The sequence below is a fragment of the Anarrhichthys ocellatus genome, unplaced genomic scaffold (genome assembly GCF_004355925.1).
Source record: "Anarrhichthys ocellatus isolate YVR2014 unplaced genomic scaffold, GSC_Weel_1.0 scaffold8, whole genome shotgun sequence".
NCBI classification, from domain to species: Eukaryota; Metazoa; Chordata; class Actinopteri; order Perciformes; family Anarhichadidae; genus Anarrhichthys; species Anarrhichthys ocellatus.
This window is the reverse complement of record NW_022280038.1, coordinates 9,533,468-9,547,786: the sequence shown is the minus strand read 5'-3', so window position 1 is coordinate 9,547,786 and position 14,319 is coordinate 9,533,468. Positions and strand designations below refer to the sequence as shown.

Here is a 14,319-nt window from a genome sequence, read left to right as displayed (position 1 = left end):
TAATGTTAGCTCCACAGGTTTTTAGGTAGAAACATAACGTTTCAGAAACGTATATCTCCTTTCAACCTCTCTGGTTAACGGGTATCACTATTACAAATCGTTTCAGTCCACGACAAGCTCCAAATCCTTAAAAACCAGCCTGAAAAAGAAGAAAATCTGAAAAGATTGGATGAGCAATGGAGCAGAGCCGGATAGTTGGCCGATGCTTCGCTATGATTGGCCGGTCTGCCAAGGACTCAGCAAAGGGTTATTTTAGACATGCTGGTTTAAAATCCCTGGCATTTTAAGACTCTCTTTCTTTAATTTTAGTATCATCTGAGGTTCATATATTTCAAAGTCTACCTTGAAGCAAATTGAGCGGTTCAAACTACATTTTTTCCTTCAAGTTTCCACATGAACTGAAGTGCAATTCAGACAGAAAAAGCCAAGTGCTCTGTGTGTCTCGCTGAAAAGGTCCAACAGCATCAAGCACCACTTACTGTGCTATTGATGCTGGCCAGCAGTTTGCCATTGAATTCCACCATAGAATAGACGGCTCCTTTCACCTCCTTCTCAGCCACCGTCTGCAGCTTACCTGCAGGAGAGAGCACAATGGGAGAAGTTAATGCTGCGCTGCGCTCTCAATGTCAACCGTAACCACAAGATCTTAGTTAAGCAGAGGAAATATAACTGTGACAGAGAGGAGAAGGTGGAAGGGAGTGGGTTAAAACTCCACGATGGGTGGATTGGAAAGTTAAAAAGGAGGATAAACGAAAGGCAGTGCACCTTGAGAGGGGCAGAGTACGAAAGGAAATGAGGGGTTATCAGTAGCAGCGAGAAGATAAGAAGTGAATAGAACATGATTAAGTGAGGAGGGGAAACAAGAGCACGGTAGGACAAAGTGTCCGTGAGGGAAGGAACAGGACAGAGGGCGGGGAGGAGAAAAGAGCAAAATGAGCCGGGGCAAGAAGACAAACGGGATACGGTCGGCAAACGGGACAAGAGAGTGGGTGTGTGTTTGTGTTTACTGGAGAGACACAGAGGTAGCTACTGACCGTCGGTGTAGTGGAAGACGATGATGCGTCCCTGCTTGGGCTCGGCCTCCTCCGGGTACACCATGGCGGTGCCGACGATAAAGTACACCGACGGGTCTTTTCCCAGACGACATGACACCATGCTGAGGGCGTACTCGCTGGGGAGGAACTGATGGGCGTGGAGGACTGATGGAGATACAAAAAAAAAACCACAAAATACTTTAGGGAACACAGTGTGAGAGCAGCTCAATACATCTCTCTGCTGATAAGGGTTTTACATTCACGGACATGCGAACATGAAACAAGAGGTTTTACAGAAAACAGATCATCTAAACCAGTGGTTCCCAAAGGACCCATTCTCTATCATTGAGTAACATATCTTATGGATATCTAATTGTTGTTTATTTGCATATGCACACATATATACATATATACATATACACATATACACACACACAAAAATTTGACCCGTGGACACGAGAGATTAAAAGCCAAAAATGGTTCATGAAGACGCTTCCCCTATTAGATAACAATAGTCATACTTGAAAACGGGATTAAGTATAAAAAGATAAATATATATTTTTTAAATCAAGGTTTGAAGCAGTAACACAGAGACTGATAGAATAAAGTACAAAATACATAAAAGGTGAAGTTTAGATGCATTCCGATAATAAGCTCTTTCTTGAATAACGTCCGTGTAGATGCTGATTGAAGCGATGGTCGTTGCAAAGAGAAACAAAACAGGTACCACAGCCACAGTTCATGGACTGTGGTGTTTTCTGTTGCACGGAGTCATTATTAATTCATTCATCTCCCTCACTCTCTCCTGTAACTTTTACTGCACCTGTCAGGGAAGATCACCTTTCATTCTCATCACTGGGTTTTGTTTTTATCCCAAATACAGTGAATAAAACAAAGTGGCACCTGGGGAACGGTGCCGCAATGGTTCGCACGTTCCGTGACATCCAGACATGCAGATAATTACGCGGCCATTAAACAAATTTGAAACCGTCGATGTTGATTATACAGCAGCTAAAGAAATCAAGGCCCGCACGCTCATTATGGACGAATTTTATTAAGAAATAACTGCATATTTCAGTGGAGTAGCGGTAGCTCGATAAATGATTGCCTGTGTACACGAACCCCACAAATAACAGAGTGCCAGAGCGGTTCAACGTCCCATCAATGAACTCAACGTGCATCTGTAAGTACCAGACCCTTCACCGCTGCATTAGAACGTCTCCACATCCGCCAGATGAAAATCCCCCCGCTGTTAAGAGAGCGCTTATCCGATCACATATTGATGAATTGAAGTCAGCTGTGGACACAATGTTGCTGAACCAGGCCCGTATTTACATACCATTAACATATAACCTACACTAATGTATGCTGGTGTAATAGCTCTTTCACAAGGGACGGCTTGCTACAGCGAAATCTGCATTGCAAAACAGAATGGAGCCAAAAACCGGCCACATTCAGTGGGCTTCGACATGGATAAAGGTCTGCATGAAGCCCAACGTGTTCAATCAATAAGTTATACCAGGAAAGGCCTGTTTGTGTGTTGGCTATTGAGTAATAATAACAAAAACTAAGTGTTGCCCCCTCTTCTTCTGCCTTTTTTCATGCTGAATGACTTATTTCAAAGAAATTCATGTGCATATCTCTGCTAAACATAATATTTAAAGTGATTCTTTGACTGAATGAACTCATCAATTCGTCAACAAAATTTCAATTTCTTAGGTCGAGGACAGCACTCACAAAATGTTAAATATCACTCTACATACAAAGTACAGATGAATAACTAATAACAGAAAATGAAGGACGATGAGGTTGAAACAGATAAATACAAGCTTGATTGTAAATAAGTGAGAACACATTTTAAAATCAGATTTGAGCTTTTAAAAGCTTGACGGATGGATTTTGGGAACCAGTTTCCTGCACTGACCTGGTTACTCTCCAGGCTGAGCACAATGTTTTACCGTATGAGAAGCGGCTTCCTGAGATCAAATGGAAAACGTGCACTCTGCCGTCTCACCTTCAAAGGTGTGCTGGTCCACGACGAGCAGACTGTGAACCTCCACCTCTTCGCCAAAGGAGGTCTCGTGGGGAGAAGTGCTGCTGGGGAAGAGCTTGCTGGAGCTCACGCTGCTGGAGAGAGCCTGGAAGGAAGTGGAGTTATGAGACAGGACAGGAGGTAGTTGCAGGAGAAACCTAATAAAAAGGTTATAAAGCAATTCAAATCTTCTATTTCTCAACGGCACAGACGGCACCATCTGTTGCAGCAGATGTGCGGCATTTCAAAATCAGGTAAACATCTTTCTGGTCATCACGCGTTAAGAGGCTTTGTTTCCACAGAACACAAATAAAAGTGCACACCCGTCCCCTTTGGGAACGCTAAAGAGCCAAGCCGAATGGACACCACACAGGCTGTCGCTATGAATCTGGCTGAGAGGACTCTTTGATGAGCTCTCCAGGTTGAAATCTCTTTTAATTGTTGGTCCTGTTGTTCCGTCCTGCCAGCTGAAACATCGTCAGTACTCCTCGATAACAAATTCAACAAAAGATGATTATGTTTAATGTCATTTGAACTTGGCTTGAACTCTTGCAATAGCTAAATTTAGAGTACACTTCATTCCTACTTCAACGACCACTGCTGTACTGTTTGATTGAATGAATACAACCCACAATTGGCTATATAGTGGGGTTGAATATCAAGTGAAAAAAAGAAGAAAAACCGGCAGAAATAACAATTTCTACACTAAAAAAGTAAATGATCCGTCAAAACACAACAGCATTAACATTTAAATCCTGGTTTAGAAACTCTAGCTCCAGCAGACCTGCTAAGTGACAAACAGGACAAGACATTTGTTTGTCCTGACATGCTCCCAGTCTCACGCTAGAAATAATGTTCTTAGTCAGCATGCCTGGTTGGATAAGAGTGCAAAACAAACAAGCCCTCGGGTGTTTATTAGCCGAACATAACATAGAGCTACAGCACCTGAGTGCTCGCGCTGGGGCGCACGGCAGATGTGGTGCCGCTCACATCCTGGATCTCCACCCTGCTGGATAGAACCCCGAAACATTGGGAAACCTCCTGGTAACAGATCCGCCTGGTGGGGGGTGAACAGAGGGAGAGAGACGAGGCAAAGGGAAGACGCTGGTAAACATGAAAAGAGCAAACAAGGGTAAGCTGAACAAAAGAAGGTGGCCGGGGGAGGCTGGATAGCACAACGGTGAACCTCTTCATAAATTATTGAACAACCTTGAGTCGTGGTTGTCACTTAAATGTGTGAGCACAAAAACAAGGAACAACAAATTGAATTCTGCGGATGGGCAACAGCACCGACGGGAGCACGAAGCTCGAGTCAGAGCAAACGCGAAGAACGCACGGCGTGTTTGTAAAGATGATGGGTCTGAAACTGCATTTCAAGTTCAATTCTGAGCTTCTAAACCCAATATTTGAGGATGGGACTGACCTGGGAGACTCGTAGAGAGGAACGGTGCGAATGTGGAGTTTCTGAATCTCGTCGATGGTACCGATGGTCAGCGTGCTGTTGTTGGCCAAAGCCAGACTGTAGTAAAAAATAAAATAAAGCAAGATGCAGCATTAGCACAGGGGCAACACGAAGAAAATACACTCACTTCCTGCAAGTCAAAACAAAGTTAGACTGTTTGCATTTCTGTAGCCAAAAGAGAACACACATCTGAGCCAACGGCATCTGCTCGAGGATCAAAACTAAAGAAAGTGGAGCTGACGTGTGTTTATGAATATGAACTCCTCGAAGCACCGGGGGAGAAAACATTAAAACAACAGTTTCCAAAGCCGACTGGCAAAAAACACACGAGCGGTAAAGCGTCCTGCGGCCGACCTGTCGGGGTAGCCCTCGGAGTTGAGCGGGCACATGTAGTTGACCTCCTTGAGGTTGACGTTGGAGAAGACCAGCTTGTGGTTGGAGGAGTAGATGACGGTGGGTCGGTCAGAGCAGGCGAAGACGTTGGAGGTGGACAGGGATCTGAAGGTCCTCAGCACGGTGGGCTGGGTGCCGAGGGTGACCTTCTTACGCTCGCTCAGGGCGCCTGGGGGGGGTAATGGAAACACTACTTTTTCACCAAAAATACATTTTACAAGATTACATTTCAACACATCATGATATGTTACTATTTAACTTTGTCCAATATCATTTTCTTACTGAACAGAACCTGAACGCATCACAATGTGACTGAATGGAGCCTCCGTACGCCGGAGTTACTAACTTTCACCTCAAACACAAACACAATGTAGCATTATCAGGAACCCTCGGCTACAAAGGGTTAATGCCGATGTCCTGGTCGCATATATGTAATTAATCCGCGTTTCAGCGTGCATGTGAACCGCGGAGTAATTAAATATATGCGGGGGGGGAATCAGTGGTCCGTAACACCACTAGTGCACGTTATGACTATGAGCTGATCTAAGAAAAATGTATATTTATGCAAACGTTCAATATCTTATTAAATTCAGAACAAGATGGAAGAAGGAACATAGAATAACCGGATTAAATTCATATCTCTGTGTGCATGATAATAACGTCCAGGTTTCTCATCACCGTTTACTTCGGTTTTTTTTTTTTTTTTACTGCCTGGACGCTAGAGCTGAAACGATTATTCCGTCAACATAACATCATAACAGGTTGAATAAAGCATCCGGGCTTCTATGTAAAGGTCAAGAGAGAAACCCTACAGTCAGCTTTAGTTCGGCGGACAGACAGCTATTCCATAGTGCAGCAATTAAAAGACTACAAACACGACTCCAAATGACGACAATAATCCTCCTCGACAGTTAGATGTAAATAAGAAATTGTTTACTGAGAGGTTTGCTACAGGCTGCAACGTTTCTCCACCATTACACCCAAATATAGAGACAGAGCGCCATGAGTCATTCCCTGAAAACCACGCCCAACACTCGGGCGCCACAATAGGCAACGAAAGCAGTGAAACGCTAATGAAATGCCTGTAACTAGCTAAAAACATTAGATTTCAGCATGTCGAAGGATTATTTTAGCACCCTGTGTCTACCAGGGGTGCAGTTGGACGACTAAAATGATGAGGTGGAACAACATAGCTGTTAGCAAGCTAATGTTAGCAACTTACTGTCGGTAGCTAAGGCGCTCGCAAACATAATACTGGATAGCTTTCTGATTAATCCACATTTCACTATAGCACAAGACAAAATGCGTTAGCTTAACTTACAGAAATATATTTAAAATATATAAAACCGTCATTTGGACAAAATGCTTGCTGAAGACGTAACATTAGACATACTGAGTGTCAGGATTCCACCTTTTTAACAATCTTCCTGCTGACGCCGCACGTCTTATTGCCTGTATCCTGTTTGGCAGCTTATAAAAGCTTAGTTTGGGTTCTTTATTCTGTTAGCAGTTTCATCCCACCACAAAGCAGCTTTAAGACATTTTTCCATTTTGTTTTTCTGTGACATTGACAAGAAGGCACCTTTACACAATTCAAAGCTTTGCAAAGGGGTCACCTGCTCTCTGTCTCAATAGTGCTGGGCAGTTACGCAATTCTCCGTGAAATAATATTCTAAAAATGTTTTCAGACAGCTGCCCGGAGGCCTGGAGAAGTTTGAGAAAGCTCTCATCGAGCAGTTCCAGTGACGGTGGTGTGAAAGACCTACCGGTCTGCAGGTCCAGACCGAAATAGAAGAGCGCGCCGTCTCCCAGCGCACACAGCAGGTAGTAGCTGCCTTCAAAGGTGGTCATTAGGATGGAGCGAGGGATGATTTCTGAGGAAACACACACAGTCAAATGGGTTATTTTTCTTGTACTCTGGAGAAACCAAAGTGAACACTAAAGTGATGAATGTCTGCAAAAATGTTGCTGTCAGAAAAATCAATAAATGTTGTCAGCCAGACGGGCTGATAACTTTTTTGGGGGAAAAACAACAACATTTGAATGCTGCAGGGTAAATATGAAGTCTTCCGTCTTTCCGTTTACCAGACATGAGTTTCTGTGGCTGCAGGCCAATTACATCTCAACAGCATCGGCTGTGATTAAATGCTTGTTGGCCGACTCTCCACAACGCAGCAACGGTAAAAATAAAAATCTGCAAAATCTTTACCGCGGTAGCGTTGATCCAATATAGGGCATTCAAAACTCATGCTGTAACTGTGCAACGATGCAGTGTAAACATAATCGGCAGCTAAAAATATCGACAATTAAAACGGCACATTAGCTTTAAATTTGAAGGTTTCCTCTTTTAAACCTGTAAAACCTGTAAAAAATGTAACTCCGCAGTCAGACAGTCCTCGTTAGGGGAGCCAGCGAGAGGGCAGTTTGTAGAGTTTGCGCATTGAGCAGCTGCCAATCAAACGCACTTGGAAAATAAAGTGTGGAAATGTATTATTCGTGGGTGAAGCACTCTAATTGGAAAGTAAGTAAGAGTCCTGCCTGTGCCGCTGCAACGCGTTATGAAACTGCATCTCCAGAGACCGGTGACTTTTTGATAACCCAAAAAAGGTCCTCTCTTGCATATTTAAACATTCTAAGTTTTAAATAATTTTCAAGCGTCTAAATGCTGCACTAAAAGCATTTTGGGTGGGCAGCAAAGTTAATGTTCAAGCACACACTAAATAATGAAGCACTCGATGGGAGATGCTATTTAACGTTGAACAGATATGGAGATACAATTCATTTGAGCTTATTTATTGGACTTATTAAAGGAATAGTTCCACATTCTGTCCACTCCAAAGGAAAGAAAATCTGCTTATCAAACGTGTTGCAACTTGTTTTAAGTCGCATATAAAAAAAAAATTAAAAATTAAAAAAATTAAAAAAAACTAAAATAGTTTCTAATCTGGAATTTGTTTTAGTCGTGATTTTCACACATTGTAAACCGGTAACTCATTGGAATTTACTATAAAAGTAAAGAATAAAAGAAATGAATGGAAGTGATACCAATAGCCACATTTATATAGAATAACAAACACGGTAAATTGGTTTTGGCCTTTTCTACTGTTGGGTTATTTTACTTCTGCTCTTACCAAATAGACAACTGTTGTCTGAGATGAAAATGATTCACACAGAGCTGTGACACTTTCTGTGTGCTTTCAAACAAAGTACAGTTTGTCAAGGTTGAGAGAGAGTTTAAACTGTCGATAAATTACAAAATAATAAGCCTCTCCTGGTCTGCATTCAGGCCGTCTCTTGACGCCTGTCGTCTCTTGACAACAGGCGGGGAATGACGAAAACATTTCGCCCTTCTACTTGATATTTTTCCCCTTTATATGTGACAATGATTGAGCTTTCTTGCTTTCTGGGAGAGCCTGGTTTAGATTAGGAATCAGTGCTTTTGTGTAATCTGTGAAGTCCACCGAGACATTGTACGCGCTACAGAAGAAGAAACTCATGACGTGACATTATATGCGTCTACCAATCTCTTTCCACGAGTCAGTAACGGCTTCCCTTTCTTCCTCTCACCTCCTCCCAGCATTTCCTTGTGCAGGGCTGTGAAGCAGGGCAGTTTGAGCACACGGGCAGAGATGTCGGTCCAGAGTCCCACAGCGCAGAGGGGTGACTCACCGCCACCCTCCCCCAGAGGCGTGATGTCCAGGCAGGCCACCTCGTGCTCCATCTCCATGGTGCTAAAAGAAGGCGTAGAGGATGGGAGGACATTTATTTGAAACACGGTGGAACAAAATGGTCATAAATGTGCTCGTGATATAATGCAATAATGTGGGTTTTTTTTTTTCCTCGCATGAGATTTGAGAAAGTCCACAGCTGGACTCTTTGGTCTTTAAAACATTTACAGACACTTTGTTGCTCTTCCTTGTGTGAGCTCTGTGGTGTGCAGGGAAATTAAGTTCTTGGGAAGAAATGGTCGCATCCACCAGCAGGTGAGAGCAATCACATCTTTAACAGACTTTGAATTCGTTTTAAATCGTCAAAATGATGAAGTGCCATGAAAAAAATCTGCAAAAAAGTCACATTTTGAAGAATTTGACACTGACACAACTCCAATGCCTTGACATTTATTATTTAGTTTGTGAGTGCATATGTTTGATAGCGACAGGCCGATATAAATTATGTTTTCCAATATCAATAAGGACACTGATTAATTTGAATGCTAAATGTCCGATTACCACTCACTATACAGTACTTTAGAGTTTGGTAACATGACAATACGTACGGTGAGATTAGCAGGCGCTCCGATCAGGATTTTTGGGGTCGTTCACAGCCGTTCACGAGGTCTATTTTATTGTGATTCTGCTTCTCTCCTTGTATGTGTGCATCATAAACTGTATATAACAAGTGGACGTAGTCGTGTTGACGTCACGCATAGTTTTTTGTGGACTGCTGATTTGGAGCCTCGAGTTCGACGTTTTGACCGTCGCCGTCTTGGTTTTTGCAACCAGTGAGTCGTGACATAGAGAAGACGTATATGTCTCTAGTAGTGGCAGCGACCTGTCAATCACTGTGTAGCCCCGCCCTAAAGTTTGACTCTAAATGGAGCATAATGTACTAAATGAACATCATGCTGTATTGAAGAAGACTTGAAACTAGAGATTGAGACCATAAACTCATGTGTACAATGTTTACTGAGGTAATAAATCAAGAGAGAAGTAGAGTCATTTTCTCATAGACTTCCATACAATATTCGTTTTTCAACCAGAGGACTACTGGCTGTATAGTTCAGAGAGCATTTTAGATCCAAGAGAAAAAAGTATCCATCTGCTATTTAAGCACCACGAACAGCGCCATGGGTTCATCAACACACAGCACAGTTAGGCTGCTGATATTTCAGAGCCGTGGTCGGGGCCACGGAGTCCAACTGTCACCAACTTCAGATAAAAGATCAATGAGTATGGCAGACCAGGCGAACATTCTGCTCCCGCTCTCTCTCTCTACTGGGGGATGGAGGCGGCTGGATAACAAGGGGGAAGGCATGTTGGTCAATTTGCTAACGACAGAGAAAACATCCACCCTCATCTCTGCTACTGCTCATACAGCCAATAATATTGTGGGCAATGCTGCATCATGGCATCATTGGATTTGAAATGTGTTTTTACATCCATGTTATGTAGAAATCTTGATTTATCAGGCATTTCACTCATCGGATTAGACAAAACAGACATTTCTGTTTGGCTATTTTATCCACAAAGAGGTTCTGAATTGAATTTTCATACAATATAACAATCAATATCTTAAATATGATGAAAAGAGGTAAAGCTGTGATGAAAATGAGCATGAATTACATTTAAAAAAAAGGCCCTGAACCACTGTTTTGTAATGGAACCAGGCTAATAATCAATAATGCAAATATAATGTGCAGTGTGTGGAGTACGTACACTACTACTAAGAGCATTTCAGTCACAAACACCTTTAATCCAGCTGGAAATATCTCGTATTTACAGATTTTTGTTGCGACTCACAGCAAACCAGCAGCGTATTGACGTCGGCCAAACAATATTTCACAAGTCTGGTGAGACTTTTCACCGTGTTCATTGTTTTTCGTCAGTTACGAACACTCTCAAGGCTGCAAACACTTTGTGCTTCATGCGAGCCTGGTGGCCATTTTTACAAGCTGTGTGTACTGCTACTCTCTCTCTCTCTTTTATTTTTTAAGCTACTGTAACAAATAGTGTCCCAGAGCAGTTTTATTGTAATGGTGGCACAAAGGCAGCCACGAGGGTAAACCATCGCAGCAACGTGAAAGAAATACAATAGAATATACGACTCTACTGCACCATTCCCCTAAAAAATAGGATGCAAATCCCTCACCTCAAACTTCTCCACAGATCAGGAGAGAAGAAATATAAACGAAGGTGAGATAATAATAGGAAAACCAATAATGTGCGAGTCAGAAACAAAGTCGTGGAACTATTGGGAATACGGCAAATAAATGTTTGATTCAAACACCGGCTCTGTTGGGTATTGTGTATTCAGTATACATACATATGGAAGATTATTCCTTGCTGTGGCATATTGACTGATCTATTAACTTGCAACTCTCGTAGTTTCACTCATTCGTTCACAAAAGCGAGTCAGAGTACAATATCCGATTCATGAATTGTCTCTGCAGTCGACTTTGTCACCTAAAGTTATAGCAGCCATTTACTAAATGATTTTTCTTCGGCTTTTCTGAACTTGCAAGCTGACCCAGTTAGCAGACGTCTCCCCATCAAACCCCCGGGCAGACATGGTGGGGTTTATATGAATAGTGTGACATTTTGGGGGGGGGGGGGGGAAAGGCTTATTCACTTTCCTGCTGTGAGTTAGATAAGACGACTGATACAAATCACTCATGTCTGTGCGGGCGAATTTGTATGAGTACACAGAAACTGGCTGCTGGTCTCAATCTTCTTATCTAACTTTCACCAAGAAACTTTAAAGGGACAGTTCACCCCAAAAATCAAAAGACCATATTCCCTCCCTTACCTGTAGTGCTGTGTATCAATCTACACTGTCTTGGTGTGCGAGTTGCTTACGATGTTGTTGACGATATTGTCTGTCTCCTTTTTCTCACCTTGCAGAGAGAAACGTGCATCTACTCCTGGATGAGAGGACAGTAATGGCGTCCTTCTCCGCTGAGCGGTAACGTAAGCTAGCGGTATCAACTATAGACGAGCGCTTTCCTTCTGGCGCGTGTAGTTCGGTAGAAATAAAAATACTTCTGTAGGAACTATATTCTTTCAACCAAAGTTCCTCCATGAAACTGCTCACAACAGGGTCTGTGGATGATCTTGAGTGACCGGGTCATGGGTTTTTAAGCAGAGTGTGACACTGTACTGCAGAGAAGGCAGACATCTCTACGGCACAAATCTACTAAACTACACAACTCAAACCAAAACCATCTAGATTGATAAACAGCACTACAGGGAAGAGGAAAGTGAACTGTTCTTTTAATGGTTGATCTCTTTTCGTAACGTCATACCAGGAGATTCAGACATCCTGAATTCAGTAACATAGATTTATACAGATAATGTTGTGTGGATATCACAAACAAGAAGCTCTGGGTTTGATACTGTATTCAAAGTGCTGATAAATACTGCCCGTCTGCGTCCTACCTGATCTGTTTGAGCTCTCCGGCCAGGATCTGCAGGTAGTAGAGGGCTCGTCCCACGGCGAGCACCACCTGAGTGTGGTTGCAGGCGGCCACGCTGATGTTCCTGCCCTGTGGCTCCTTCCACTCGCTCACCAGCGCCTTGCTCTCCTGGAGCACCAGGCGCACAGAGCCTGACGTGATCTGCAGGGCACACACAGTGTTACCACCATTTCAAAAAATGTTATTTGGCACAGTATTTCTGGGGAGCGATGTGGAGACCTGGATTTAGAATGTGGAGCCGTTTCAAAGCAAATCACATTGTTTACGTGAGGTTCTGTGCCAGGGCTGTTTGCAATCAATCATAATGTATTTTAAGTCATTCGAAACCGTGCATAAAGCATTTATTCCAGAGAGGATGCTGGAGCACGAGACAGCAGCTCTGAAGATCTGTCTTTTAGCTCTGGCTGGGTCTCCAGATCCTCAGCCTTCTTTAGCATTGTTGCAATTTCCGGTTTGTCGGATCTCTGCCTTCAGTTCTGTTGTGCAGATTTAATTAGAGCAGCAAAGCTCAAGCACACAGTCCAAGTGTAGGACAGAGGAGCAAAACAAGCTAAAACAAGGCTAAAAGATGCAAAGTACTGCCGAGTCAGGCATTCATCAAAAGCATCCTTAAAATGCTAAACAACAAATATAAATGGGATGTAGGTTGCTTTCAGTCCATTTATTCTATTGTCTCAACTCCGTCCACCACATGGTCTTTTTTAATAAGACAACTGAAGGCCGAAGTTTAAACTCTGCAGCAAGTTAACGGACAACTGTGAACGTTTCACATCTGAGTCAGAAAGCTCAAGTCGTGTAAACTATCACAATCGGCCAAATGTGAAATTGTATTAAATATAAATATTAAATATATTAACTCTGAGAGGAAAGAGTTGGTTAAAAATATCCCTGCCTTAAAACTCCAGCAGTGCTGACGTAACAACCAGGACTTCGGGACTAACAGTTGGCAGAAGACCCAGCAGGTTTCATCCTCACTTAAAGAAAAAGAAAAACTAAAACTTGGATTTAATTTAAATGCAATATTCATCTCCACCAAGTGTAAAATACATGAAGTCCTTTTTGCACACTTCGTACTCGCAACTCCCCTTTCAATCATGTATGATTCCGCTCCAGCAAAGTACTTCGTATTAAACGGAGAACGGCCACAGTTGAATAAGTTATTTCTATAATTAATTCAGAATTCCTGAAATTAGATGATATTTCTGCTTTGAACTGGGACGTAACAATTACTGAGAGTCAGCTAATTCTAGAGATTAAATGAGCGTCGGTGTTAAACTAACCAGAGCATGTTCTGGCACTGACAGCACATGTAACACGAGTGTGTGTGTGTGTGAGGTGACGAACTTGAATGAGTTGCTGGTGCGCCACGTTGCCGCAGAAAAAGGTCTGCTGGTTGTCCACGAAGCCGGGAAGTTCAGTCTCCTCCACTTCCTCGCCACTCAGCATCAACACTCTAGAGGGGGGGGAACACACTCTGGAGATGAGATAAAGGCATCCGGGATCGACTCCACACTTATCCGGCGCGCTCGCGCTGCAAACACTCACCGCGTTTGACCCACGAAAGACAGCACCAGCATGTCGTCCGTGTCCTTGCCTGCCTCGGAGCGGAGCGGCCACAAACCTTCAGGGGATTTAGGGAGAAAAGGGAGTTGGAAAGAAGAAAAGAAAAAGGTTACTTTCTGCACCGTTCTGCAGAGAAGGAGAAATACAATATCTAGCAAGTGTCCCCGCCGATCTTTAGCTGCTCCATCTGTCGGATGTTAACAGGAAGACGTACAGGTTACGGATCCTTCTCAGAGAGCCATTGATTGGCTGGTGAATAATTGTCTCTGATCAAGAGGCCGGGGGCAGGAGGCAGCAGCTGAGACGTTTACGGCAGAGACGGTCGATAAACGGCTGAAGCCTAACAAGTGCGAGCAGACCTCGTCTCACCTGCGTGTCTCCTTTAAGCACCAGAAAACAGTCTCGGGAGACAAACCTCAATTTTCTGGGATTAAGAGGTGTCTGCCGTTGTTAGACCTGATGGGGATTCTTCAACTTGACACTTTGCTACTGCAGACACCGCAGCGCTCACTGGTTTGCCGAATGAAAACAAGTATTTCCAAACACCCCCCCCCCTCTCCCCCTTGTTCCTTTAACCTATGACATCCGCGCCATCCGATGAGCAGCAACAGCCGGGCGTCTCGGGTGGGGCGAGGCGAACAGA

General features: G+C 43.3%; 1 protein-coding gene across 1 annotated transcript in view; it reads right to left on the bottom strand.

Moving 5' to 3' along the window:
- Nucleotides 1–14,319, bottom strand: part of ddb1 (damage-specific DNA binding protein 1) — a 45,984-nt gene that overhangs the window by 12,538 nt on the left and 19,127 nt on the right. Inside the window, exons 11-21 of the mRNA XM_031848304.1 lie at nucleotides 13,659–13,734; nucleotides 13,458–13,566; nucleotides 12,076–12,254; nucleotides 8,489–8,652; nucleotides 6,688–6,795; nucleotides 4,883–5,090; nucleotides 4,490–4,585; nucleotides 4,012–4,123; nucleotides 3,049–3,172; nucleotides 1,035–1,199; nucleotides 480–574 (exon numbers count right to left, since the gene is read on the bottom strand). Of these exons, the coding sequence (XP_031704164.1) occupies nucleotides 480–574; nucleotides 1,035–1,199; nucleotides 3,049–3,172; nucleotides 4,012–4,123; nucleotides 4,490–4,585; nucleotides 4,883–5,090; nucleotides 6,688–6,795; nucleotides 8,489–8,652; nucleotides 12,076–12,254; nucleotides 13,458–13,566; nucleotides 13,659–13,734 (1,436 nt within the window). The remainder of the gene's footprint in view (nucleotides 1–479; nucleotides 575–1,034; nucleotides 1,200–3,048; nucleotides 3,173–4,011; nucleotides 4,124–4,489; nucleotides 4,586–4,882; nucleotides 5,091–6,687; nucleotides 6,796–8,488; nucleotides 8,653–12,075; nucleotides 12,255–13,457; nucleotides 13,567–13,658; nucleotides 13,735–14,319) is intronic.